Genomic DNA, 27,983 nt, shown 5'->3' with positions numbered 1-27,983 from the left:
GATTTTCTCTCTGCTTCACCAGAATGCAAATTCTAATTCCACTCCTGTTCTTGTCTTCCAGTTCTCTAGTCATTTTTTGTGACCCCAAGGAATCCCAAGGTGGGACTGTTTTGCACCCTCAGCAGCACCCTAACACAATTTTTAAAATCATCTTTCCTTCAAATTGTTTTGAAAAAGGCAAATTTATATTCTACGTTTTTTTATCCCATAATTGATGTACATTTTTATTTAGCCCAGTGCCTTTGTCTCTTTAATTTGTCTTCCTGGAGCAGCCCACTGTCTGTAATATGTTCTCTTAAAATAATATATTTGAACCACCATATTTCTGCTTTCATGTTCTACCTCATTAGTTTAACTTTCTCTGCTTTATTTCCCAGAATGCTGATTTCACAATCTGAGAGACTGTCATTTATTTCCTTACTGACCACAGCCACTATCTGGATTTTGTGTAATACTTTCAACAGTATGTTGCGCATGCTATCCAGATATTCAATATTTTTGTGTCATGTCATTAATTAGGGTACCAAAGAATGATTTCAGAGTCCAACTGCAAAAATTCACTTGAAAATCCGTAAATTACTATGTATCTCATGGTCATGATATATATTAACTTTGCCATTTCCATGTCATTTCACATATTTTTTTGATTTTGCTATGAAATTATAGCAGGATTGAAACATTGAAGGTGCTTAATTTTAGTGTCAAAGCCACACATCAATACCTTTCCTTGGTCTTTAACAAACTTGCAGCTGTTGTTTCTTGTCCTACAGAACATTGCATTCCTTTTCTCACTTTCCATGTTATTGGATCTTATTTTCCTAGGTCTGAAAATCATCGTAAATTCACTTGTTGAGTCTGTTAAGAAGCTTGTGGATGTGTTGATCCTGACTGTATTTTGCTTGAGTGTATTTGCACTAATAGGCCTCCAGCTTTTTATGGGCAATCTAAAATCCAAATGTGTCCTCAATAAAACTCTCTACAATGACTCATTCTGTAAGGATCCCAAGATATATGTACCAAATGATGAAGGTAAATGTTTTTCATTTCTCTCTTTACATAATTGTGTATCTTCCTGTGTATGTATTACTTTTCCACAGAGATGTTAAAATATAGTTGCATGTATTTCTGCCAAGAAGGTTTGTCCTATTTCCAAGTAATAGTATGAAGTCTCTGGGACAACTGAATATGGGATTAGTGAACCTTGGATTTGGAGAAAGATCAGCAGTCTGTGGGATAGAAAGAACTGAATTTAGTATAAGCATTTTCTTCTTTATCTGTGCATTGTGCAGGGATCTTAATTTTAGGGGTACTCCACAGAGAATGATTTTTTCTATCACTTACTTTGTATTTCATGGATTGTGTCTACTTCTCATAGAGGTTCTTATTTTTATCAAAGATCAAATAAAATCTTATACTTTTAGTTGTGCATTGTCACTATTATTTTAAATTGTCAGAGAGACAGATCTGCTGAGAATCAGTCCTGTATGCCCTTTGCTGGCAAAGGATCTTTCACAGAGGTTTGATCCATCAGAATGTTTATAAAATGCAGAAATGTCTGGATTGCTGTCAGAAAGCTGTAGAAACTGAAAACTTCTGATTTTATGATTCCTTGATTTTTTTTTTTTCATTAGAGCTCTGCTACAGATTGGAAGACTCTTCTGAAATATTGCTTTGTGGATACACTGGAGAACCCAAGTAAGTGAACAAAGCAGTTTTAGTACTTACTTAATTTTTTCCTCCAGATGAACTGTGGTTTTATTTTTGGTCTAAAGGAACGGTGATGGTTTTTCAGGAGGAGGAAATTGATCAGTGAGTGTGTTATTAAATTAAAAAACAGATATTTCACACCAGAAAAAGAACGAAGTACAAGGAGCAGCCAATTTTATATGTATTTTGTTGCTAACCACTGGGAGTATAATGGTAAGGTGGAATGATACAAATGAGAAGGGGAACAAATCACTAAAGACTTTTTAGATATTAATAAATTCTCCTCTCCTCATCCTGGTGAATTATTTAAAAGTAAAGGTATTTCCATTTTTCCCCTCTCTGTGTATTTGTTTGGACGTATCCTACATCAGTGAGAGTTTTGGTCTAGTCCAAAACTAAGATTTCTGTCTAGTTTTCTTTGCTAGCAAATGGCTCTCTGGGATGCTCAGATATGAATCAGCACTTCTGGCAGGAATATTTTGGGAAATAATAAACCTCATTTCAGAGAAACTGAACAAATCTTTATTTGTCACTGTGTATTGGAGGCTTTCAGGTTCAGTAGAATCTCCACATAAGTGTTGTCTAACATTTCTTTTGTCGTTAGTACAGAGTGTCCAAAAAACTACACCTGTGAGAAGATTGGGAACAATCCTGACTTTGGTTATACAAGTTTTGACCATTTTGGCTGGGCCTTCCTCTCTGTGTTCCGTCTGATGACCCAGGACTCCTGGGAGCGTCTCTACAGACAAGTGGGTGCTTTTTTACCAGCTGGAATTGCTTTAGCTATGTCCACTACAAAAGTCTGTATTTTAACATTACTGACACCAAATTTCTTTTAAAATCAATGTCAGTATTAAGGAAATAGAGTCAAGTGACTGAGCTGTCACCTTTTTCAAGTGACACTGTGTCCTGGTTTGAAGGACAGGTCTCTGCCAATAAAGGCAGAAGTTTCTCTTTGAAATGGAGAATGTAAACCCCCTCCCTCCAAATTATTATTATAATTTTGAAATTAAGGGGCTCTCAGGCAAAGAGATGGGAATTAGGAATAACAGTTCTTTACTAGGAAAATTAAAATAGAAATGCAGTATTACAAAGAACAATCCCAAACCCTGCCAGAGTCAGAATCCAAGCTGACACCCGTCAGTCAGTCAGGGTGTTGGCACAGTCCCATTCAATGGTGGCTGCATCCTCCTGCAGGGGCAGATGTGGTTCAGCTGCAGCAGTGCTCCTGGAGAAGGTGCAGTTTCCTCTGAAGGTGCAGGGATGATGTGGAAAGGTCTGGCTTTCCTCTGGAATCCAGTGGAAAGAAGGTACCTTGGTGTCCAAAATCTCAGTTTTTATCTGGGTAGGAAAGGCTTGGCTCCTCCCCTGGCTGGAGCATCTCCCAGTGGGATGATGGAATTTTATCAGTCATGCCCTGGGACTCAATGGCCATTAACAGGAGATATCTCCTGGAGGGAGGATGGGCTGTGGGAAGATAAAGATGATTGCCCAGCTGGTTTAAAGATGGCCCATGAGCAGATAATATGTGCCAGGAGATCAGGGTCACTGCCCCACCCGCCTGCAACAGATGGGGACAGAATTCACATTTCTGGCCACATCCACCCAACATACACTGGATGGGATCAATCCTGCTGTGAATGCTCATAGTTTTGTTGGAGACAACGCTCGAGTCAGTAGTTTAGAGCTAAATAAGGGTTAACTATTTGTGTGCAACCACCCAAGGACTGGGATATGGAGCAGATCCAGGCAGAGAGCTCCCTGCTACTGCAGGGAATGTGAGGATTTGTCACATTCTCTGTCTTCCTTTTAAGTGCTGAGTTCTCACCAAACCTTTTGGCTCAGAATACATTCGTTTTGGACAGCATGGTACTAAAAAAATTGGAACCTTTATGTTTTGATTCTGAGAGCTGAATGTAACTTCTCAGTTCTGTGTTTTTTTTTTAAAAATGATGTAAAAATACTTGTAGAGAGCTTCCTGGATCCCTTACATCTATACATTGCCTTTGCCAGAGAGGAGCAATACTCTCTGCCTTGTTCTGTACCTGTCATATTGGTCCATTTTAACTCTTTTTCCCTTCCCTTTATTAACTGAGACTTTTTTAAATGGATGCAACATCTTTTTGCTATTTAAAGGTCATGTGATTTTTAGTTTTTAATGTCTCAGAGCTTAATTTTGAACCATCTCCTCTGCTACCATTTAAAAAAATAAGAATAAGATAATCAGTCTAAATATCTGTAATTAAAGCATCTTTCATGACTGTATGCATAATCCTAGCTTTCATCTTTATTACTGAGTTTCATTAATTTCTTCCACAGTCACCTGTTTATGTCTTTACAGATGAAGTTGTCTTCTCATAGCTTAAACTCTGATGATCATTTGCCTGATTTGCTGAAAGATATTTGATTTAAGAATGGGATTTTTAAATTCTTTTTCTACAGTGCGTGACATTTTTATGTATAACTTAGACCAGAAGCAGATCCTACTGTTGTTTATTGAAAACACTGCAGTACATTAATCTTTCATATTGCATAGGAGAATAAATTGTTTAAAATTATTTTGAAATTGCTTTGTAAGTGTTAGTTTGTTAAGACTTTATTACCACCTTTACCTTTTCCTCACAGACCATCCGTACATCTGGAGTGCCCTCTGTCTTTTTTTTTATGGCAGTCATCTTCTTCTGCTCATTTTATCTCTTCAATCTGATCTTGGCTGTGGTAACTATGGCATATGAAGAGGAAAATAGAGCTACTCATGCTGAAACAGAGGCAAAGGAAAAACTGCTTCAGGATGCCAAACAAATTATAGAGAAGGAACAGGTCTGTAAATTGTCATGTATAATCTGTAGTTCCTTTTGTTTTCTTCTGCTCATGAATTAGGGAAATAATGGATTTTGAATTAAACATGGGCTTCTTAAAATACTTTCTGACACTTGATTTCTCTTTATGTCTTTACAAATGCATATATGCATATATATCTATGTTTAAATACATAATACCCATCATAAATCCAAGTTAAAACATGTTAAGCTTTAGGATTTGCAGACCTGACATTGTATAGGAATGGCTTTCTGGCAAGAAAGTGACTTTCATGGTATTGCATGACTGCTGCACTCCATAGTTTGCCCTGTTTTTTTACAGTAGCATTATTGCTGTGTCCAAAAATTCCTTTCTCTGGATATCCCTTCCTGATATTACTGCAGGAAGGAAGCATGAGTGGATACACTTAAATGAAATATATTACTGCTAGGAGTCAGAAAAGTCAGACTTGTAAGAGGACAACCAAATATTCTATAGAACTATCAGATTTCATCATTAAAGGGTAAGGCATCACCATTTTATCAAGTTCCTCCTCTACAGTTGTTGGCAGCTCTGTAATGTTTCTCTGCCTGACTTTCCACATTGCCAGGCTTTTCTTAGACTTTTCTTCCATTTTTCTTTTTCCTTCCTTTTATTTTTCTTTCAACAGGATTAAGATTTAGGAAAATGTAACATTTTAGGATTTAGTTTGAGCCCTTAGTCTTCTGCTGTCTTGGATTCAAGGTCCTTTTCAAAGCAAGAAAAGGAAAGTAAAAGGATAAGCTATAATAGTCTGTAAATCAGAGATAAAATACAATATTTAGAGTGACAAGGGCAGACTTTAATTACAGTAGCTCACAGGTAATCTTACTTTGTCTTTCAGAATTGTGAATAGCATTTTGTACTCCTGTCATTTTATGTCAGTTTAACATTTGAAACCTAGGAATTGTCAGTGCAAATAATTCAGATAGCATAATAATTACACATATATGATCCTAGTCCATGCATTGGTATTTTCCTGGAATTAACAAACAGATATATTTTACTTTTCCTGTTACAGATGTTGGCTGTGGAAGAAAGCAGTAAGGCCTTGCATGCTGGATCTGAAATGTCAGTTGCTGACTTGAGAAATTCCAAAGGAAAAGAGAGTAATAAAGAAACACCTACTTCAAGGCAAAACTTAATTTTAGATGACCAGGAAAATGAGGAGCAAATATTTCGTTCACAGCCTGATCGTTGCCACAAGAAGCTTGTAAGTATTTGAAATAGAAATTACATTAATCAGATTTGCATATGAAATGAGAAATCAAGGATGAGATTTTGGGACCAGAGGGAGCCAGCACTACCTGCACCTAAAAGGGAAGTTGGAAGTGGCTGTCAGTGGTGCATTTATAGCACGTCACTGACCTGTGCTCTGGGAGCTGTGGTAACATCTGCCAACATCTCTGTTTGTGCTGCAGAAATAAATGCATACAATTCTTAAGTTTTAGAGTTTCCCTAAAGACCTAACTATTCTATTTTTTTTTTAATTAATATTGTTTTCTACAGACAGCTAATTGTCTGACCTAAATATTTAGGATAGGGTTTAGTTCAGTATGAAGATGTCTGATTCACTTGCTCACTTTAAGCATCTGGTACCAGTTAGATGCTCTTGCATGTGTTGGATGTTCAATATCTGTGGCACATCTTCCAGCACTTTGTGGGTATCTCATAAACATTGCAGCATCTCATATGTTGCTAAATTCCTAGAATTAGGCAACTGGATTGTTTCCAGTGTTTGAATATTTTGAGATTTTTAGGTTTGTATGTCTGTTTTCGGTTCTAGACTCCCAGAGTGAAGTGGAGATTCAATTTTTTAGTTCACAAATTGATACCTAGTGGCATTAGAGCTTTTCTAGTGTGTTATTTGGCTTTCACCTCCTCTATGGAAGGGCACAGATGTTATGTGCCTTGTCTGCTACTGTGCATGTCTCAGCTACCAAATAGATAGTCTCAATAGATCATCTCAAATGGCTTCAGAAACATTTATTTATGGGGATCAAGCTTATCAGAAATATATGGGTTCCCTGTACTGGGATTTTAAATGCATTGCACACATGGATAAATTAAACATGGATATCTAAATATTAGGCTGACTCTCACATGTATTGTTTCACATCTTGTTAACAGCAGTGATTTCTGGCTCCTCTGCTGACCACTCATTTTTAAGTCCATTAAGAAACTTATTATTAAGACTTGTTATTCTTCCTTTGCTTAATTTTGGAGATTTTTTCCACAGTACATTTGCCACTGACAAAATACTGTATCTTCTAGAAGACCATCCCAACTTTAATCTTTCTCTGGCTCTTTGTAAACATCTTTGTAATCTTTTTAATCTTGAGCTGTATCTTTCAAAATAATTCTCAGGTAATTATCCATATTACTTAATTATTTTCAACAATATCTTAAAAGAAAGCTTCTAATGCCCTTATACTGGTTTCATCTCATGACAAATTCTCTTTTGCTTCTGAGAGAAAATCAGAATTGTTCCACCTATCTCACAGGAAATGGAAATTTTCCCATAGCAGAGCTTAGAGAAGTAATGTTCCTACTTCTGTCTGTTTGAAAAGTATCCTTGAAGGGGAGTCTTTCTCAGACATATAATCCCAGCTAAAATTTATTAAATTCGCACTCTGACAGTCATCATGGTCAGAATTTCTTCTAAAGTCCATAATCCTAGCTATAATAAATTATATATTTGAACTGGAGGAATCCAAATCACACACTTGGCATCAGCTGCCCCATCATCTCCTTTAGTAAAGCATTTGCTTCTTGTAGTGTCATTAATGTTTCCCCTGCTGTGTTAAGAATATAATTCAATTTTGTGACCTAGTTTAGTTTTGCTGCACTTAAAGGAAGTGCTGTATCACAGCTCATGGTAGTGTTTTATTGTACCTATTCAGAAAAAAAAAAAAGTCTTTTCATAATAGGTGTCATATCTTCTGTAAGTATAAAAATCATTTTTTATAGCTGATTATTCCTATTTAACTTCATTCTTTTAAGTCTGTAACTGTGTTGCAGGAGATGTATGAGACAGGAGATAAATTTGGATTGTTTGCTAGACCTGACTTCTGCAAAGCTACAAAGTCTGCACAGGTGGATGCCAAATGTAATCTGGATTTTTATATCTCAGAAGTAACATCCTCAGACATTTCCAAGGTCCCTTCCCCTCTTTGTTTCCAGGGAATGACAAATTTCTGAGTATCTCTAGGAAAACCTAAAGCATGATCCAAGCACTGTGAGCTCCCCAATGTAGATTTTTACCTTTAGTCAGATAAGTACAATCTGCAGCAAACCTGGCAGTTTATTCCATGTTCTGACAACTGCTGGTAGTACAAGTTCTGCTGCAGCTGAGGACTCCTCAAGGTCCTTTCTACCTTCATCATAAAAAGAGAGGCTAAAGGTGCTAAGTCAAAGAAAAAAGCATATTGGGTAGAGGCTTTTTGGTAGGACAGAATGAGTTTATGAACATTGTTTCTCTAGTGCACATCCCTATTTTAAATCCCAGTTTGTCAGAGGACTTCTCACCCCCAGTTATTCCCTTCAGGTAAAGATCAGAGAGCAGCAGTAACCAGTTCAGTGCAGGTGAATGTCCTTGTCCTTTCCAAAACCACAACTCTGAAAGTTCCTTAACATCTGTGAATTTCTTCAAGAGCACTGAGAACTTTAGGCAGGCTGGCACACAAATTTTTCTGTTTTTCTGTTTTCTGAGACAGCAAATCTTAGAGAAAAGAATGAAAGGGTGACTTGCACTGGCCATGATTAGACCAGTCTAGTTGAGCCATTTGGATTCAGAAAAAAACAGAGGGGAAAATGAGCATTTTAGCACTATATTATAAATTCATTTTTTAGGTCTGTTCTCTGACAGTTCTATCACCTAAGTTTTGCTTAGATTTTCATTAAAATATCAGAGTGACAAAGAGAAATAATTATTATTAAACCATCAAGGCCAAGGATATCAGTTTCATTCCCTGAATAACAGTTTTACAGAGTATGTTAATAGAAATCATAATATCATAAGAGTTTGAGGCAACATTATGATATATTTTTAATTTATTCTTCCCAAAATAGAAAATTATGCAAATCCAGTTGAGCTGAGAGGGAACACTAAGGTACAGTGCATTGTGATGTGGTCAATCTGTCTGCTCCCAGTCTGTCAAGTTCCTTCTCATCTAGTGGTTCTAATTAAAACAAAATTAGTCCCATTCCTGGTTTTAGGCAATTCAATATTAGTTAAAACTTGATAGGCTTAATAGGGCTAAACCCCCCAATAATTTGTATTCACTATGTGACTATTTTTCACATTAATACATTATTACTTATTAGCAGTCAGTAATTCATAGTTAAATAGCCAATAGTTTATTCAAGTTGATGGTCAGTGTTCTTTTTGTCTGTTGTTTTAATCATTCATTGGAAAGATAGATTGATTCTTTTCCCTTGCCCCCTGTTAATACTTGTATGCTTCTTTTATAATGGCATTTAACTGCAATTTAAATAACTTCAGAAAGAAAAAAATTCTTGAAATATTTTAAATATTGTACTGGTTTGATGAAAGGTCCTTTGTCTTCAAACACCTGTTAGTGGCTTTTTTTTGTTTGTTTTACATTCTTTTACCAAGTTAAAGCTCCACTATAATGTGTATTTGAAAAGGCATATTTATCTCATGCTGGCTATAATTTTGTACTGCAATTTATATTGTAATATTTGTATTGTAATTATTCTATCTTCATGTGTCCTTATTATATTATCTTTTGCTGTCTATCTAATCAAAGAGGCAGATCCTGCTGTCCTATGAGGTGTCAATGGATGCTATCAATGATCCTGTCAGGAGACAGAGGTTAATGAGTGCAGCCACAATTCTTACAGATAATTCAAGTAGGTCATTCTTTCCTCTTTTTCCTGTGGTAATTGTGTAACTCAACCTGAGAGATCAAACTTTCACAAACACCATTATTTTAAAAGCCACTAGGGGAAATTATGCTGCCAAATGTAAATTTCAGTAAGACAAATATTCTCATATCTCTTGTAACTCACAATTACCAAGGGTAAATTTTGCCTGGCCTTTATTAGTTTGTGCAGATGAGTAAACAATTTTTTTTAATGATGCCATTCTGCTGTTGTGAGATTGAGTTTTCAATCTTTTCAATGAATGATTGCATTTTCATTCTGTGATATTCTGCAAAGGATTATTTGTATGTGACTTTCCCTCTTTGTCTGCCACCAGACAAAAAACTGAACTGTCCTACATTTTGGAAAAATTTCCCTCAAAATTATCTAATTTGGAATTGTTGCCCATTCTGGAGAGCAGTCAAACAGAAGATGAAATTGGTAATTTTGAATCCATTTGTTGATCTCTTAATCATGGTTTGCATTATCTTGAATACCTTATTCCTGGCTATGGAGTACCCTGGCATGGACTCGTATTACCAACACCTGATTTCTCTGAGTGATGAGGTAAGTTAGGTCTATATAGAGTGAAAATGGAGTTGTAACCCTGTATTTATGCTGAAACAGTCCCCTAAGGAGACAGACTTTTCCAGTGACTTTTTTTTTCTGGATTTCATTTTTGTCTTTCCAGATCTTCACCCTGATTTTTGCTGTAGAAATGATCTTGAAAATCATTGCTCTAGATCCTTACTACTATTTCCAGAACAAGTGGAATGTTTTTGATAGTGTGGTTGTTTTAATTGGCCTAGCAAGCTTTGGAACAAATCTATCACCTTTCAGGCTGGTAATTATTTATAAAAAATAATTAAAAGTACTTGTGTTGTATAGTGAAATACCCTCCTATTATTTTACTGATTTATATGTTAAACCTGTTTTCTTTATTGGCAAGTAGTAAGACAACATGAGCTTTTAACTGGAGTGACTTTAATTACATCAAAACAATTAAAATGCTTTCTTTAGGGAAAAAATAGTGATATTACCACAGTAAAGACATGGTAAATGTGGGGTCTGGCTTTCTAGGCTGTTTTTAATTGTTTTATTTCCTTGTGTTTTATTTACAGCTCAGGATCTTCAAATTGGCAAAGTCATGGCCAGCCTTAAATAGTCTTATGAAAATAATTCTACACTCATTTGGTGCCCTGGGTAACCTCACTCTGGTTTTGGCAATCACTATATTTATTTTTGCTGTAGTAGGAATGCAGATTTTGGGCAGTGACTATGAAACAAATTCCTGTAAAATAAGCCCCAGTGGCAAATTACGCTGGCATATGAAAGATTTTAGTCATTCAGTCCTGATTATATTCCGAATATTATGTGGAGAATGGATTGAAACTATGTGGGAATGCATGGAAGTGGCTGGAAAAAATAAATGTCTCGTCATTTTCTTGCTTGTCCTGGTGCTAGGAAACCTGGTGGTGAGTTTCAAGTCAATTTTCAATCCCTACTGAATGCATCCAGTTACTTTTTTCTTTGAAGCCAAACTTTACTGTTTGAAAAGTTTTCCCTTTATTCTCTTTTCTGGGTGTCACTTGACATGGTTTTGTTCTGTCTCCTTTTTTTCCCCCCTTTTCCCCTTTCTTTCTTTTTCTCTCACAAGACACGGACACAAAATAAAATTATTCCTTCTAACCACAGTATAGAAGTGCAGAGCTTATCATAATTTGGTGTCAGATCTCTTCATCTTTTGTGTTGATAGAACCAAATAACCAAACTGTTTGAGTGCTTTAAATGTTTAACACTTTGCCCTTATGTTATCACAGAACCCAGATTTTTGGGTTTATACTGGATCTAATGTAAATTTACAGGCAGACAAAATATTTTTCATCTGCTTGGTTTGTTGGTCTATACCAGATCCTTTTTGATGGTGTTGTAATTAAAATTCATCATTGCCTGCTGTTTTTCTCCATGTCTGCCTCCTCATACTATGGACATCAAAGCATGTTAAATATATTTGATGTACCTAAACTCTCACTTCCCTCCTTTTTTCTCCTGCCATTCCTTCCAGAAGGAGCCATATCATTCTATAACAATATTCCAGCATGATAGTAAATAATTTCATTGTAGTGGTTAATGAAATCGAGTTTGAGGGTCTCTGAAGTGTCTTTTCTGTTAGCAATAGTGTCTCCAACTTACTTTGTGTTAAGGTGCTCAACCTGTTCATTGCTTTGCTGCTGAGTTCGTTCAACAATGGCAGCCCAGAGGGAGAAGAGGGGCCTGCAGAAGGGACTAAATACCAGATTGCCATTGCACAGATTCACAGGAGCCTGAAGGCTGTGAAAGACAGAATTTGGGATCACTGCTGCAAAAGAATGAGAGGAAGCCTCAGAAGAGCAGACAAAAAGAAGACTTTGGCAGAAGTTTCTGGGAAAAGCATAGAGGTTACTAATTATGCCATGACAGATGTCAGAAAGCAGATAGACAGCAGCTGCTTTGACATAGAGCATTGCCACATGGAAGAGAGTTCATCACTAGCAAGGAAATATGAAGAAATTTTGACCAGCCACAGTACCTGTGTTCCCATTACAGCAGAGGCTTACACCAACAAAGGTGATGAGGGGCACATTTTACACACAGATGTAGAATACAAAAAACAGGTAAGGAATATTGATATTTGAAAAATTATTGTGAATTGCATTTGTAAATACAATCTCAAAGACTCAGCAGTAAATATTATCCTTTCTGTCATTTCTGCAATTTTACTTACTTTATTCTTCTAGTACAAGGGCTAAAAAATAGTCTTGGTTATTCAGTGATATGTTGAATATTCACTTTTTCATCATTCTCCTCAATGACACCCAAAATTCTGCTTTTGACTGTTTTGCTTCCATTTACTGCTGTCAAAGTTCAATCAAGACAGATGTTGTTTCTTTTTGCCTCCTTTGCCTTACAACATTGCAGGCCTCTTGTGTTGATTATATGTTGCTCTCAGTTGCATGGAATCCAAAGGGAATGTAAACAAAAGCTACACCTTAAAAAAGAAATTCTTAGATTTTTTTTTTTTTTTTAAATCACCTGTTCACCTCCGTGGTACTTTTCACTCCCCTTTATATCTCTTGATTTTGTTGTGTGGGGCAGGATAAAACTCAAGTCTTTCTGCATGTGAGTGAGACATTTTTACTGCCATGACAGCTGTACAGAGGCATTTAGGGATACTGGAGATTTTTCAGGTGTCTGTCACATCCACATGGAATTGTCAAATATGGCACAGGAGCTATAGGAGTGCTTTTCACAGAATCACAGAATTGTTAGGGTTGGAGGGATCTCTTTTTGGATGGATCAGCACATGGTTGGTGTCTAGGTGGACTTCCAGGATCTATTTTGTATGGTTTTGGTCATATTAGGAAGCATTATCAGTGCAATATCTTTGGACAAATTCTCAAAGAAGTAAAAATTGCTGAACACCTTGGAATCATCTGTGGCTGTTTCAGATATCTTGCCCATAAGCATTTGATACCAGAAATTCATTCCTGCTCCAGTGGAACCTGGTATTTCTTGGAATTTGTAGTGTCAAAAGGACTGAGGGCTGATTCTGATCACTTAGATCTTCTGCCTATAACTGGAAGCATCATTCTTTTACAAGCATTTTAGGAAAACCTTTTCATTGTTTATAAAAAGAAAACTTGCCAGTGAAAGATTCTTTGCTTGTGGCAGAAGGGTTGAAACTCCATGATCTTTAAGGCCCCTTCCAAACCAAACACCCAAATAATTCTGTGATTAAATGAGTGTAAACTTTGTGGATGTTTTACATTCTGTTAAATAACTTTGCCTTTCAAGAATGACTGTCAGGGGAAAAAAAAGTGGAAAATCAACTGATTTGCATCATTTCATGCAGGGAGACAAATTAGGATGCAGAGAACAGTGGCAGAATTCACACAGCTTCAATCAGAGTTCTGGAACTTCTGAAGCTCTAAATGTTTTCACAGTAACACACCCAAAAAAAGAGCAAAAAGAGGTAATTATAAGTTTTATCATTTTGTGGAATATGCTGGGCCTTCCCCTTAAGCCTTTTGAAACATGGTTTGTATCTTTAAAGATGTATTGGCCTGAAGGAATCAGAATTTTCTCTAAAACTGTAGCATAATATAGTCTTTTCTAAACATTTCTGTTCTTGCAAGTCAACTATGGATGACTAAAAGAAACCAAGAAACTTGTTAAAATAAAGTGATGGAAACAAAAAGTAGGGATTGGCTTTTCCTGTCCTATTATTTATAATTTAATTTGGTAGTTCAGGAACATTAAAATAATTTATACACTGCAGATTTCTTTTGGGGAGGGAGAGGAGATGGTAATTCTCATTTATTTTAGGTTTGGTAACTGTATTAATGAAAAGCAAATAATTTTTTTTTTCACTTCTTCTCCCCTGCAGAAATACCATTCTGTTCGTAGCTTTTCTGAAAACAGCACTGTGGATCCAGTTGCTCTTTTGGAGATACTTTCCCAGACCAAAAACTCACAGCTGCCTAAGGATTGCTTTGCTGAATGTAGTAATCTTTTTTTTTTTTTTTTTTAATTTCTATTTTTTTATATTGCACTAATGCCAAATGTACCAGTGTTCAAAAATGTCCATTTGGAGCTTGTCCAGATTAGCAGGAGTTGTTTGCCTGCTCCCCCCAGTGAGGATATCTGCCTTTGATCACCAGAACTTCTCCTTAGCCTCTATTGACTCTCATGCTTCAATCCTGCTGCCTTTACAGATTACTGAAGAGTGTTTCTGGCACAGGGCAGTGAGCAGAGTCCCCATGTAATGTCTCTGCAATAAAGTGAAATAATCAGTAAAAATAATAATTTACTGACCTGCTAGTAAGGTAATACCTCATTTCAAAATAAAAAAACAGAGAAAAAAATGCAGAAAATAAACACATTTTTTGATAGAAGTAAAGGCTTCTTTTGTGCCCACATGCCTTTCTGCAGAAGGAGACAAAAATATGTTTGTTATTCCATGTATGTGTTACTTTATTAAGAGTAAAAATAAAAAAAAAATATTTTTATATACATTTTTTTAATATAAAAATAAAAATTTTGTCTTCTCTCTAGCTTCAGATCATTTCAACAACAGCATCACCTCATAGATAAAAGATCACATTCTTCCTATAATATGTAAAAGCCCTTTTATAGATGTTTTATACTTTTAAAATCCACATCCCAACATTTTCCATTGAACCATTGTACTATTCTCTCTCTTTTCAGGTTGTGTTGAGTGTTCCCCATGTTGTGTAGTGGATATCACAAAGATTCCAGGCAGAACTTGGTGGAACTTTAGAAAAACCTGCTACAGAATTGTTAACCATAGTGGGTTTGAATATTTTATGGTTTTTATGATTGTCTTGAGCAGCGCAGCACTGGTAAACTTCATTTAATTTCTCCACTTTTGAATTAATTGTTGTCAGTAAAGGAATAGTATTGAATTGATTTCTTCTACTGTGACATTTCTTTCCCCAGGGAGAGACAAGAGTGCAATAAATGTAACCCTTAGAAATTATAGTGCTTTCCTCCTCTTGAATAAAATACTTAAATAAAATCATAGTTCTTCATTGAACAAAGTTCTTTACACTTTTGTGTTAATTACAAGGCTAAACCAGTCTGAAATTACTTAGGAAAGCTTGAAAAAGATAAGAGGACTTCTAAATTTGTGAAGCAAACTACTAATTACTAAAAATACAGATTGAAAATCATCCAAACATGATCAGAAGCTAAAAGTGAAGGTGGCTGTAAATTGGTAGGTGAGGTAATGTTTCATTGCTACCCTGATTATATCCATTTCTACTGAATAAGGGAAGAATTATTTTATTTGAAAGTATATTCACTGTCTACTTAAAGTAACTTGTTAAATAAAATATTATACATCACAGGAGGAATATAAAATAGTCTGAAGGTGATCTATGTGGTAGATGTCAGAATTTCCAGCTAAAGTCACTTCTGCACATTACATTCATGTTGTTCCCTGAACCACAGATTTGAACTCTCTGCTTTAAAATTCCTCTGACAAAACCTCCAGGGGAACTCCCTGGGCTCCACTGAGGGCTCCTCTGTGTTCATGGGGAATCAAACTGAAGTAAGGAAGGAAACTGAGTTATTTTTAATGTTCTGTGGAATAAAATTTAGTTGGTACACAGGTGCAAAATAACAAAACAATAACAATTTCTTGTCATCAAAGATGTTTTGCAGTTTTGAGAACTTTCCCATTTCTAAGATACATCTGTCTTCTTGCAAAAAGGGACTTGCTCATGTTTTTGTTTATAAAGTTTACTGGTATGAAATTTTCTGAATGAATATGAATGAGCACCAGACTATCACGCATGTCCATGGCTTGTTGTGAAATTAAATGAGATGGTGATCACAAAAAGAATGCTCAGAAAAGCAGAGCAGAAGTGGATGAAAGGAAAAATATAGACATTGCCAAAGGCTCAGTGAGGAAATAATGCAAGGTGTTAAAAGGAATTTGGAATAGATTGGAAATAAAAAAAAAAATAAAATAAAATAAACTAGCAAGGCAGCAAATATTTTAAACACCAGCAAACACTGATGTGAATGACAGCAATTTTCCTAAAACCTCAAGGTCAAGGTTTAGGTGAAAAAACATGCAGCTTCAGGAATGAGCAGTTCAGGATGAGGTGTTTTTCACATTTTTCCATGTCTGTATTACAACTCTGCAGGTTGGCTCAAGATGACTCATTTGGAAGGTCAGAGTCTGACAGACACTGGGTAACGTGTTCAATTCAGGCTTTTTTGTGAAGAATTTTAGACTGATGTCTTCAAAATTATCAACTACTTTGGCAAGCCAAAATTTTTTAGCCCAAATTGACCCTTGTCAGACATTTTTTGAAGTGTTGAACATAAAAACCTGAAAGTATGAGATTTTTCAGTCTATGTGAAAATGAGATTGTAATTATTTTAAAATTTAATTTTTTGCTTTTAAGTATAAAAATAAGTGGTGGTTGTCCATAATTTAATATGAAATGGTTATAATAAGCCAAACTGTGTATCCTTGTGCAGTTAAAAAATAGTCTTCTATTTTAAAACTGAATTCTGAAATTCCAGGCATTTGAAGATATTCACCTGCACAAAAGGCAAAAAGTGAAAATTATCCTCGATTATGCTGATAAAATATTCACCTACACCTTTTTTATGGAGATGCTTCTGAAATGGGTAGCTTTTGGTTTGCACAGTTATTTCACAAATGCTTGGTGTTTGCTTGACTTCATCATTGTATGTGTAAGTATTATACTCAACTTCTCATGCATTTTAATTTTTGATGTTTCCTATCTGAGAGCTACCTGTAAATTCTGGTTATGAATTAATACAGATGTCAAAGACAGTTTCCAAAAGCTGAAAAACCTTGAATCCAAAAGAGGCTTTAGGATTTTAAATTGAAATTTTATTAGGTATTGCCATCATTGAGAACCATGATGACTCTAAATACTTTTTCAATTGAAGAGAGAGAGTTCAATTAGTGATCAGAAATAAAATCAAAATAATTTGATTGAGACAGTAGAAAATGTGATGCTACTGACAGTTCTGGACTAGATGGTCTTCAAGGTTCCTTCCAACCCAAACCAAATCTGTGATTTTGGCATTTAGAAACAGAAAAAGTGTTCCTTCCTTGAAGGAGAAGAAATTTAGGTGGCAAAGACAGTTGAAAAGCATGTTTGAAAAAATCATTTACCAGGGAATTAAAGATAGGGAAATATCTTTTGCTTTGCACAGCCCTAAAGAGAAATGCTGGAATCACCAAGAGTGAGATAAGTGCAGTGTTCAATACTTATATATTTGCTCTAAATGTAGAAAATACTAAATATTATAATCTTGCTGTAGAAAAATGAAACATTTTTCTTGTCAACACCATAATGGGACTGTTCTGAAGTTAAATATTTTAAAATAAAATGTCTAAACTACTGACTTGTAACATCAAAGTAGCTTTTGATATACTTGGGACAATCAGCATTGAAAGGTTTGAAGTTTTAGGAAATTTCAACAGAAAGATCTACTATTTTAACTATTTCTAAAGAATACTTGAGCAGTTACAGTTTTCTAATGTAAATAACAGTACAAAAGAGAGAATAAGCATGGAAATATCCAAAGGCTGAACAATGAGGCAACAAATTCAAATAGGAAGGAAGAGACAAATCATGAGCAGTGAAAAAACCTAATTATTGAAATTATTTTTAATGTATTCATTTCTCTCTTAGAAATATCTAAAATGAACCAGATATCTTCTAAAAAAATTTTTTTTTCATGTCCCCACCCTCAGTTATGATAACAAATTCCTGTGTACACTTTTGAGAATAACCATGGAGAAATAGGAGTATTTAATTTGAATAAACCTTTCTGGTCTGGTAGTGTATGGAAGTATCATAGTTACCAGTTTGATTGTTATATTAGTATTAAACAAAATTATATGAAATCTTTAAAAAAAAAATGAAATTAAAATTAATTCTGTTTTTTTCCCCTATGTTAGAAGTGAATGAAGTAAAATTATATTGTGATAACTCTGAATGTGTATTTTCTTAATTTGACTTAGTGGTGAAATGTACTGTAACTTTCATCTTAGGATTGTCTACTAATATAAATAAAATAAAATTTGGTATGCCATTTAATGATCCCAGTTCCAATTCAATGAACACAGCTGTCCTTTGTTTCCTGGGGACTAAATTCTGTTTCTGAAGATTCATCACCTTGCTCCTCTGGGACCAGCCTCAAATCCCTCAGGACTTTAAGAGCACTGAGGCCTCTACGAGCTTTGTCAAGATTTGAAGGGATAAAGGTAAAGATATTTGGGGTCTGGGTTTTTGTATGGATGAGAATTTTCAGTAGATACAGAAGATGAAAAAATCAGTGGCTTTTTGTGAAACCTAATCTATTGAATGCAAATAATTAATTCTTTCCATTCATTTCATGCAGGTTGTTGTGAATGCACTCTTTGGAGCCATCCCCTCAATCTTCAACGTCCTGCTTGTCTGTGTTGTGTTTTGGCTCCTCTTTAATGTTCTAGGAGTGAAATGGCTTGGAAGCAGATTTTGGAAATGCACACTCAAAGAAGGAAATATCGATCTCATTAACAACAAAAATGATTGCATTTCCCACAATGGGACATGGACAAATAGTGTTGTGAATTTTGACAATGTTGGCATGGGATACTTGGCTCTTCTCCAAGTGGTAAGTTCTATAGAAACATGCTCATTTTGTTTGCCTCAAGTGATGGGCTGAGCAGCCCAGCCAAGGCACACCACTGTGCTTCTGTTTATCTCTCTGAAACTGGGGATTTTTTAGCTTCCATGAATATTTTCCTTGTCTATGGGCTGCTTAGCTTCTCCTAAAGAACACTTGGGCATATGCCCAAAATCAAGAGCTCTGTTTCACAGCTTTTCAATTTTGTTTTAAATTTCAGTTTGAAAAAAAAAATTGATTAACCAACTAAACCTGTAATAGTCTGCCTGTTACTGTATTTAAACTTATTCATGTTTTCTCTGGTTCACAGTGGATAAGAAAGAAAACTCATGGACCAATTTATTTAGAATTCTATATTTTCTTTTGTTGTAAAAGTCCTGAAGTGTTAGGTTGCTAATTCATTGAGCTCTCTAAAGTACCACAACAAAGGAGAGAAAGGCATTTTTTAAAAGTCTCTGTTATCCCAGTATCTTTTCTAGATGAAGTTCTTTGCTCTGGGTCCTCCAAAATGTTCTGTGATAGATAAAAATTAAAGGATGGAACTGTCCGCTGTTTTGTTAGAAATTGTTTTTATCCTTTTAAGTTATATTTGCTAGTTAAGCTGAAACTTTTAGTGTTCTTTTGTTTTTACAAAAATTTCAATTTAACAAAAGTTAGCATTAAAGCACATTTGACATCAATCATGCCTTTTTAAAATTTTCATTTCAGGATATTTTTTTCTCTGTAATAAACTCCAGTGAATCATACTTCCAAGCATATTTTAGAATTGATGCATGTTTTTATAGCACACTTCTCATTTTTTCCACAAATATTAACACATTAATATTGGCAATAGCTATTTTTTTCTCAGTTATAATAAACAATGCACTTTCTTTCAGGCAACTTTTAAAGGTTGGATGGATATTATGTATGCAGCAGTGGATTCACGTGAGGTATGTTATTGAAATGAAATTTTAGAGCAGGATTTGGCTTTGTTTTTCATTATCTTTACAAACAGTAACGAGATGGAGCAAGACAGTTATTCTACTTGTACATTTAGATAAAGATTTAAATGTGTAAAAATAATTTATCCCTTATGGCAATAAAAAAATCTGCTATAATAAATTGGAAATGCTAAAGATGAGATTATCTAATTTTTACCAATGTTATTTTTTCTGGTTTGATTATTTTATTTACACAGATCAATCAACAGCCAAGGTTTGAAGCACGCCTACGCATGTATACATTCTTTGTGGTTTTCATTATTTTTGGATCTTTCTTCATGCTGAACCTTTTCATTGGAGTGGTTATCAGCAATTTTAACCAACAAAGGAAAAAGATAAGTACTACATGAGTTAACCCATGGTTTCCTGTAATCCCAATTTGATTGAGTAAATGCTGGTTTGACATCTAGAGGGCTAACATTTTGAAATAAGTATTTGACTAGATAAATTTAAAATAATAACATTTCAAACCAAGGTTTGAAAACAGGAGTCTCCTCTTCCTCAAGGCTTTTATCTGTGAATTCTGTTTTTCTGCTAAGTCCTGAATTTGTTCTAAGTAGAGGACAAGGAGAAAGGAGTGAGTAGATTTAGAAATTAGAAGTCAAAAAAGTTACCTAGACTTTGCTACAGGAGAGTGGAATTCTTTTCTTCTGCTTTGAAGATTTGCTTTAGGGAACAGAACAACCATTTTGCTGAGAGTAAACACCTCACTAATGTGAGCAGAGTAATCAGTCATGTAAGAAACAGTCATGGAAAGAGTAACCTCTGCTTTCCTGGTAAAGAACCTTGAAAAGGTCCTGTCAATCAGAACATCTGCTAAAACTAGGTACACTGTAAAATGTCCTTCATCTAGAAAATAAACCTACAGATTAATTTAGAGAGGTTTTAAAAAAATTCTGCATTGAGATCCAAGCCATGAACCCAGGAAGAAGCTGTGTAGAAATTTAAAGGTTGCTTAAAGACCATGAAGCAATGACTGCTTCCACTTTTCCCCTCATAGTTGTTATATTCCCTGTTCTTGTTATTCAGTAAGAAATGGAAGGCAAAATCTTAGAATGGAAAATGCTATAAAGAAAAGCAACAGTCATCCCTCCCTGTAATATTTCACCTTCCTTGTGCCAAGCTTATTTATCAATTGAGTTCTGTCATTTAAGGGCTTAAAGTATCCAGACTGTCAAGGAAAATTGTGTCAATTAATCCACTTGGAAATCTGACTACAAATAAGCATCTTGCTCACTGAAAGAATACCAGAAAAGCAGACCCCAAAAGAAGGTTTACAATTTCAAGGTTCCCATTTGGAAGACAGAACCTCTACTGAAATCACTTATTATTTCCATAAGTTGACTTACACACCAAGCATCAGAGCATTACTGCCTTTGGTAGAGAAAGACAGAAATAAAACCCACAAGAAATTCTTCTGTTCTCTGAGTTTGGACAGAGAAAGGATGTGTAGGGATTGAGCAACAGCAGTCCACTGTAAGAATTTCCTTTGATAACAAAGTCCCAGTTACAATAATCCCAATAGATAAAGAGGTTAAGTAGTTTATAAGATTGAACATTTGCTAGAAGTTTATGTGGATGTAAAACCTTTTTTCTTTTCTTAGTACATGCAGTAACTGACATTTTTTTATTTTTAATTTTTTTTCTTTCATTTCTTTTCTGCTTCTTTGGGCTTTTCACTGAGATTCCATGTAGTGAAGTTAAGCTGAATTTTCAGAGGTTTTACTGGAGTGATTCCAATTGCAGATGCCCCACTGAACATTGTTATGTGTTTGTTGTACAAAATGCTGATCACTCAATGTTTTTATGATGAATGGTTTCTGATTACTGGGTTCCAAGTGATTGCTCAGTAATACAGGTGATGTGGATGGTGATAACAAATTCATTGCCAAGAACCCCCTCTAGAACTTGGTCTCAAAATGCTTATTCATTATCCTCTATTTCTTTGCTAGTCCAGTAATCTACTTCTTCTACCTTTCCCAAAAATATAAAATATGCTACTTCTTGATACATCTCATGTAATTTTGAAAATAAGAAATAGATTTGCAAGACTTTAGAAAGGCTCTCACACTTGAGGGAACTGACTTGGGATCACTGCCTGGACTTGACTTGCATGATCAACCCAGATCAGATCAAAGATCAGATCAAAGGGAAAAAGGAGAAATGGTGAAGACATTTGATCTCTGTGCTCTATGAGGTCCCACTTGTGACAACTGTAACTTACTGTCTTTAACATAAATTTGTTGGTATTTATTTGACTTCATCTAAACAACATTCTTCCTCTTTACTTAGGTGGAAAAGATCTATTTTTGACTGAGGAACAGAAAAAGTACTATAATGCCCTAAAAAAACTTGGATCCAAGAAACCCCAAAAACCCATCCCAAGACCATCGGTGAGACCACCTTAAGAAGAACATGACAGAAAATATAAAGATGATGATATTTAATGCCAGGCATTGGGAAATAAATTTTTAATTATAGCCCCTTGTCTTCCTCAATCAATATAGTATTTAGATTTTACTGTCTTTTGTTTAAAAATTCCATCCAACACAGTCATCTTTAAGGGTATCAGTTAAGGAAATTTACACCCTATTTATCACCTACTCAAATGTACAAACTTTTAAAACCAGTTCATATTAAGTATTTGATATTCATAACATGATCTTGGTTATTTAAGTTGCATGATGTTGCTTCTGCAACTAGATTGGATTATTGCAGGTGAAAATGAATAGAGAGCAGTACATGCCTGTGGCTGTTATTTGCTTTTAAATAATCTTATGCTTTATTTCTTACATTTTCTTACATTTAATTCCAGGCCTGGCTTTGCACAGTAACTACTCAGAGTTTTTCCTGCTTATGACATTTTAATTAGAATTGCTTGTCCTAAAATATCTGCTTCAATAAGTATTTCTATTAAAAGAGCAATCACAATGTACTCTGAATGTTTTCCTGCTATACATTTTTTACTAAGCCAATGTGCTTGCACCATGCCTGAAAATATTGGAAGTATGGTGAGTTTTCTTTGAGGGTCTAGAGAAATCACCTAAAATGCTTTTAGTAACTTGTTGTTAATGTCTGTTATCTTAAACTCCTTTTCTAAGCAGAAATTAGTGATTAATGTTTGAATGCAGGCTGGGTCTCAGAAGTGTCATTAAGTAGTTCTCATTCTCTCCACAGAATGCATTCTTAGGATGGCTGTTTGACATCGTCTCTCACAAAGCTTTTGAAATCACCATTGTGATTTTCATCTGTCTAAATATGATCGTTATGGTGGCAGAAAACAACCAGAAATCCACCAAGGATGTTCTTAATAAAATCAACTATTTTTTTGTGGCTGTATTCACTGCAGAATGTGTCATGAAAATACTGGCCTTAAGGCACTACTTCTTTGGAAGCTGCTGGAACGTGTTTGATTTCAGTGTTGTGGTCCTTTCAATAGTGAGTAAGTACCAATCATTAGGTCAGGTAATGTGTCTTACCAATATTGAGCCAAATTCCAGTTTGAAATAACCACCTATATATGTCTGATAAATAAATTCCAGATCCATTGTGCTTTTTCAAACTATCTAAGTGATTCCTTTTAAAAGGATGCATTTTTGTTTTCCTTTATATTTTTTCAGAGTACTAAAAAGTAAGTTTGGAGTTTTCTATTTTTTTTTAAAGTTTGATTTTTATTGAGGAATTAACAGAATATTAATTTAATTCAGTAGCATATTTTAAAAGTTATTGTGCTTAAACTGTTGTCTAACATTTTATGCTTTCAATTTGCATGTTGTCACATTAACTGTTGTTTTCACAGTAAAAGAAATTTCAGGTTAAAAATACATTTGCATCAAAAATGAGGATTAATTTAATTTTCCAGGACTTCCTCTAAAGAAAGCAGAGCCCAATTGCAGATTTGGAAATATCAGGAAAATTTGGCTGCTCAACACCATTCTAAATCTGGACCACTATTTGTGACTGAAAAAAATTATTAAAAGTATCTTGTATTTTTTAGCACTTTAAATAAAACTAGATGCTAGTCATTTACTCTGTAAAGAGTCATATGCAGCTGAAGTTTCTCATATAGTTTATTTTGACTGTTCTTCCTACTCAGGTTTAGGTCATATCATATAATAAAGGATGGGAAAGAAAAACTGCTCTGAGTTCTCTGCTTCTTGCCTAAGCATGGTAGCCTTTTACCATCCTGTACAAACCAGTAAAATTATGATTTCTTAACTCTTCTGTTTGCAATAATTTGCATTGCTGCTGTGTCATCACTCTGATAGTAGGATCAGAGAATGATGAGTTATGGGGGATAAACACTGGGAGACATTTTTCCTTTATTTTCTTCATGTTCTCTGGTCTCATTTTAGTGCCAAGCATTAGTCAAAGTCTCACATTTAGGCTTAGGCTGCAGAAGCAGCACTCAGGCAGTGGCTCAGAGACAGTCCCAGAGCTTCCAGCACAGGACATGAATGGATTTAAAAGGAGTTTTTAGGTACTTGAGCAATGAATGCATAAATTCCCTCCTCAAATTAGAGAAACTTGGAAGAGCACAGCTTCCAAACTATGCAGAACTCGATGCCTCTTTAATACTGAAAGATATTACAATTTTTCTGTCTTTACCTAAGCTTTTATCGGAGCAGTTTCAGAACTGATGTTTATATTGAGAGCAGTGTAACTTCTGACACCTAAAGCACAGAATATAACAAAACAGACATTAATTTGACTAGCTTAACCTGACAACATTTTGGTTTTTTTTTTATCTTTCAAAGGTCTTGGAGTTTCTGAAGCGTTTCAATCTTTCTTCTCCCCTACGGTTTTGAGAACTCTTCGCTTGGTGCGAATTGGGCGAATCCTGAGACTAGTTCACAGGGCCAAAAGAATCCACACTCTTCTCTTTGCATTGCTGATGTCTCTTCCTGCACTGGTCAACATTGGCCTTTTGCTTTTCCTGATTATGTTCATTTATGCCATCGTGGGCATGGCAAACTTTGCCTGTCTCCACTTGGACGGTGGGATTGATAACATTTTCAACTTCCAAACGTTTTGTGGTAGCATTCTCTGCCTCTTCCAAATCACCACATCAGCTGGCTGGGATACTCTTCTGGCCCCTGTGCTAAAAGGACCTGATGCATGTGCTCCCCAATTAAATATAACAGGGACAGAGAAAACTAATTGCATCAATAAGAGCTTTGGCATTTTATATTTTGTAAGCTATGTCATTATATCGTTTCTGATTGTTATAAATATGTACATTGCTGTCATTTTAGAGAACTTCAGTGTTGCCACTGAGGAAAGCACAGATCCTCTTTGTGAGGAAGACTTTGATATGTTTTACGAGACATGGGGGAAGTTTGACCCTCTGGCAACACAGTTTATAGATTATTCTGCTCTTTCAGACTTTGCAGATGCACTGGAATTCCCCTTGCGCATCCCAAAGCCCAATAAAATCCAGCTCATATCCATGGACATCCCTATAGTCAGTGGAGATAAGATCCACTACTTGGATATCTTGCTGGCTTTCACTAAAAGGGTCTTGGGAGAATCTGGAGATATGGAGGGTCTTGAATTAAACATGGAAGAAAAGATTGCAGCTAGCAGTCCATCTAAAAGTTGTTACAGCCCAATTTCTTCAACCCTCAAAAGGAAACGAGAGGAAGTGTCAGCTCTGATTATTCAAAAGGCCTTCAGGAGGTATTTGAGGCAACGTTCTCTTGACAGTATATCCTTATACCATTGCAGACATAACAGTGCTGTCTTTGAACGAGAAATGCAGGACAAGCCAAGTCTTCTTGCATCACTGCTTAATGAAAATCATGGTAGGAGGACAGATAAATTACGTCCTGTTTCTTCCATATCCCTCCCTTTATGATGGCTTTGCTCAGACAGGCAGGGATAAGCTTGACACATGAGGTTGCTCCTGGCTGCAGCATTTCCAATTAAACCAGTCACATTTTCAGATGGAGACCATTTTTTGATCCCACAAATACTCTGAATTTAGAATAATAATGGCAGCCTTCAAGTATTGTAATTGTTCAGATTTGCAAATGCTCCTTAAAACAATTAAGATTTGAACAACTATGTCGGAAATATTAGAAGAAAATCAAACCATGGAATTTTTTTCCCTTTACTACTGGAGTTGGTGAGTTAATTTTTTCAGCTGTCATTTTTATATTTGTCCATGTGTTTATGGAAGAAGTCTGTAAAAGATCAGTTCTAAGCACTTATTTATAAACACACAAGACTATAGAATAAGGTATATGTCTTTAGTGAGAACCAAATTTTCCAAACATGCTTCATTGTTACAAAATTAAGTAATTACTGCACTTCTGTAAAAGAGCTCACTCAAGACACTTGAGTATAATTAGTCTCGAATTTTGATGTTTTTGGGACTATCCTCCTCCTAATGTCTTTGAATGGATTTGATTATGCCTAAGAATTTTTGAGGTGTCTTTACTCAAACACCTAAAGGGATTTAATAGATCATCCTCGTTTGCCTGTGCCTGAAAGTTGTACATAATTTGTTCTTTGTATCATTCAGTGTATGAAAATTGTCATAATCATAATCAAAATCAAAGAATATTGTGCAAGAAATATTGTTCCCATAAAAGAATAATTGTACATAAAATTCCATCATTATCCCTAGAAAGCACTACTTTGTAATCTGAAGAGAAGTTCATGGTGTACCTTGTAAAATAATATTTATTAAAGTTAGAGAAAGCATTTATTTCATTGATTCTGAAAAAAATGTATGAATGGTGTGTAATAATATTTTACTGATTTTTTTCCAGTTTGGAATATGACTGGTTTAGATTCTTCAATAAAGACTTCAGATGCTTAATATTTTTTTGTCTATTTTCTAAGAAGTATCTTTAATTTCATTTATTACAAGACATAATCTATTATTGAGGGGTAGAACAATAGTAATATAAGTCTCCCCAAGTAGCACAAGAAAACTGAAAATATTTTGCTATTCACAGGGAGTCAGAAAAGATTAGCATTTTCAGGCCAAGAGTTTCAAGAACAATAAGATCATTTTTACTGTAATTTACCTTGTTAAAGATTATTAAAATAGGACAGGTTTACTCAAAACTAAGTTATTTTCAGGACAAATAAAGGCACAGGGAAGTGAAAAATTAAAGACTTCGGAATACAGTAGATTTATAAATTTATGTGGTCAAATATTGACCATATATAGACTTATTATTTTTAATATTAATATCATATATTTTACATTTTATATATTTTATATTATGCATTTATTGATTTATTTACATGACCAAATAAATAGATTTATTATAGTCAAACATTGGAACAGCCTCCCCAGGGAAGTGGTGGAGTCCCTGTCCCTGGAAGTGTTCCAAAAATGAGTGGGTGTGCAACTTGGTGCTGTGGTGGTTTAGTGGGCATGGAGGTGTTGAATCAAAGGGTGGACTTGATGATCTTGGGAGTGTTTTCCAACCCTAATGATTCTGTGATTGCTTTCAGAACCAGCTTCTGTTCATAATAAGAAGGTCTCAGAGCTCTTGGAGGAGCTCAGAGCCCGGCAGCCCTGGGCAGGGGGAGGCAGAGATGCCAGGTGGGTCCTGTCTCTTGGATTGTTTCATGCACAGTGATGCTGGTCAGGTGAAATGATAAATTTTATTCAGTGTGAGCTGGAATGAGCTCTGGAATGAACGATCAGGCTCCATTAGATGGCAGCATTTACTGTGGTTTAGCATGTGGCCAGTCTGCAGTGAACAGGTGAAACTCGCACACTTCAGCATAGAGATACTAAATTAACTCTAAATTGTTCAGAAGAAAAATGTCACAAGTCTCTTTATTCCTGTCCTGAGCTTTCAAACTAGCCACAGGTCTCACTGAGTGTTTGTTTGCTGACTGTTCTGGTGTCTGATAGACCTTAATGGTTGTGGGGAAAAAAAAAAAAAAAAAAAATTGTTCTCCTGTGCTTGGACTTTCCAGAGAGGTAGTTCAAGCATTTCTCTGTAATACTGTAAAAAGAAATGTTTCTTATAGAAGAGGTAAGACTGCTTTGTTCTTGCATATTGGAAAAGAAGGAAAGATGGAAAAGCCATGTAAGAGAATTTTAAACATTAATCCCTCTAATCTTAGCAATTAAAAAAAAATATTTGTTTGAATGCAACAGCAGGTTTTCTGTCCATATCTAGAAATACTTCAAAGATGAACACTTATTTCCATTGCAGGGGTAGAATTTTCTGTCACACTTGGCATGAACACATCCTTAGTGATTATGCCACCTCTGCAACATATAAAACCACCTGAATTCACCACGGGGCTAATTTAAAAGTCTGACTAATTCTTTAGTACTGCTTAAGCATTAAAATTGCCATAGCAGGC

The 27,983-nt window shown here is 35.3% G+C and overlaps 1 protein-coding gene across 1 annotated transcript in view; it reads left to right on the top strand.

Moving 5' to 3' along the window:
* LOC130248846 (sodium channel protein type 5 subunit alpha-like) overlaps positions 1–25,620 on the top strand; it is a 31,328-nt gene extending 5,708 nt beyond the window's left edge. Inside the window, exons 6-25 of the mRNA XM_056482870.1 lie at positions 823–1,029; positions 1,632–1,695; positions 2,312–2,456; positions 4,333–4,527; positions 5,567–5,758; positions 9,318–9,420; positions 9,770–9,999; positions 10,124–10,276; positions 10,554–10,907; positions 11,637–12,086; positions 13,859–13,973; positions 14,680–14,834; positions 16,531–16,729; positions 18,156–18,253; positions 18,391–18,645; positions 19,536–19,589; positions 19,838–19,979; positions 21,933–22,033; positions 22,818–23,082; positions 24,398–25,620. Of these exons, the coding sequence (XP_056338845.1) occupies positions 823–1,029; positions 1,632–1,695; positions 2,312–2,456; positions 4,333–4,527; positions 5,567–5,758; positions 9,318–9,420; positions 9,770–9,999; positions 10,124–10,276; positions 10,554–10,907; positions 11,637–12,086; positions 13,859–13,973; positions 14,680–14,834; positions 16,531–16,729; positions 18,156–18,253; positions 18,391–18,645; positions 19,536–19,589; positions 19,838–19,979; positions 21,933–22,033; positions 22,818–23,082; positions 24,398–25,497 (4,577 nt within the window). The 3' untranslated portion in view covers positions 25,498–25,620. The remainder of the gene's footprint in view (positions 1–822; positions 1,030–1,631; positions 1,696–2,311; positions 2,457–4,332; positions 4,528–5,566; positions 5,759–9,317; positions 9,421–9,769; positions 10,000–10,123; positions 10,277–10,553; positions 10,908–11,636; positions 12,087–13,858; positions 13,974–14,679; positions 14,835–16,530; positions 16,730–18,155; positions 18,254–18,390; positions 18,646–19,535; positions 19,590–19,837; positions 19,980–21,932; positions 22,034–22,817; positions 23,083–24,397) is intronic.
* Positions 25,621–27,983: the final 2,363 nt, after the last annotated feature.

Source organism: Oenanthe melanoleuca, chromosome 2, assembly GCF_029582105.1.
Source record: "Oenanthe melanoleuca isolate GR-GAL-2019-014 chromosome 2, OMel1.0, whole genome shotgun sequence".
Classification (NCBI taxonomy): Eukaryota; Metazoa; Chordata; class Aves; order Passeriformes; family Muscicapidae; genus Oenanthe; species Oenanthe melanoleuca.
Note: the sequence above shows the minus strand (reverse complement) of the source record. Positions and strands in the feature narration are given on the sequence as shown.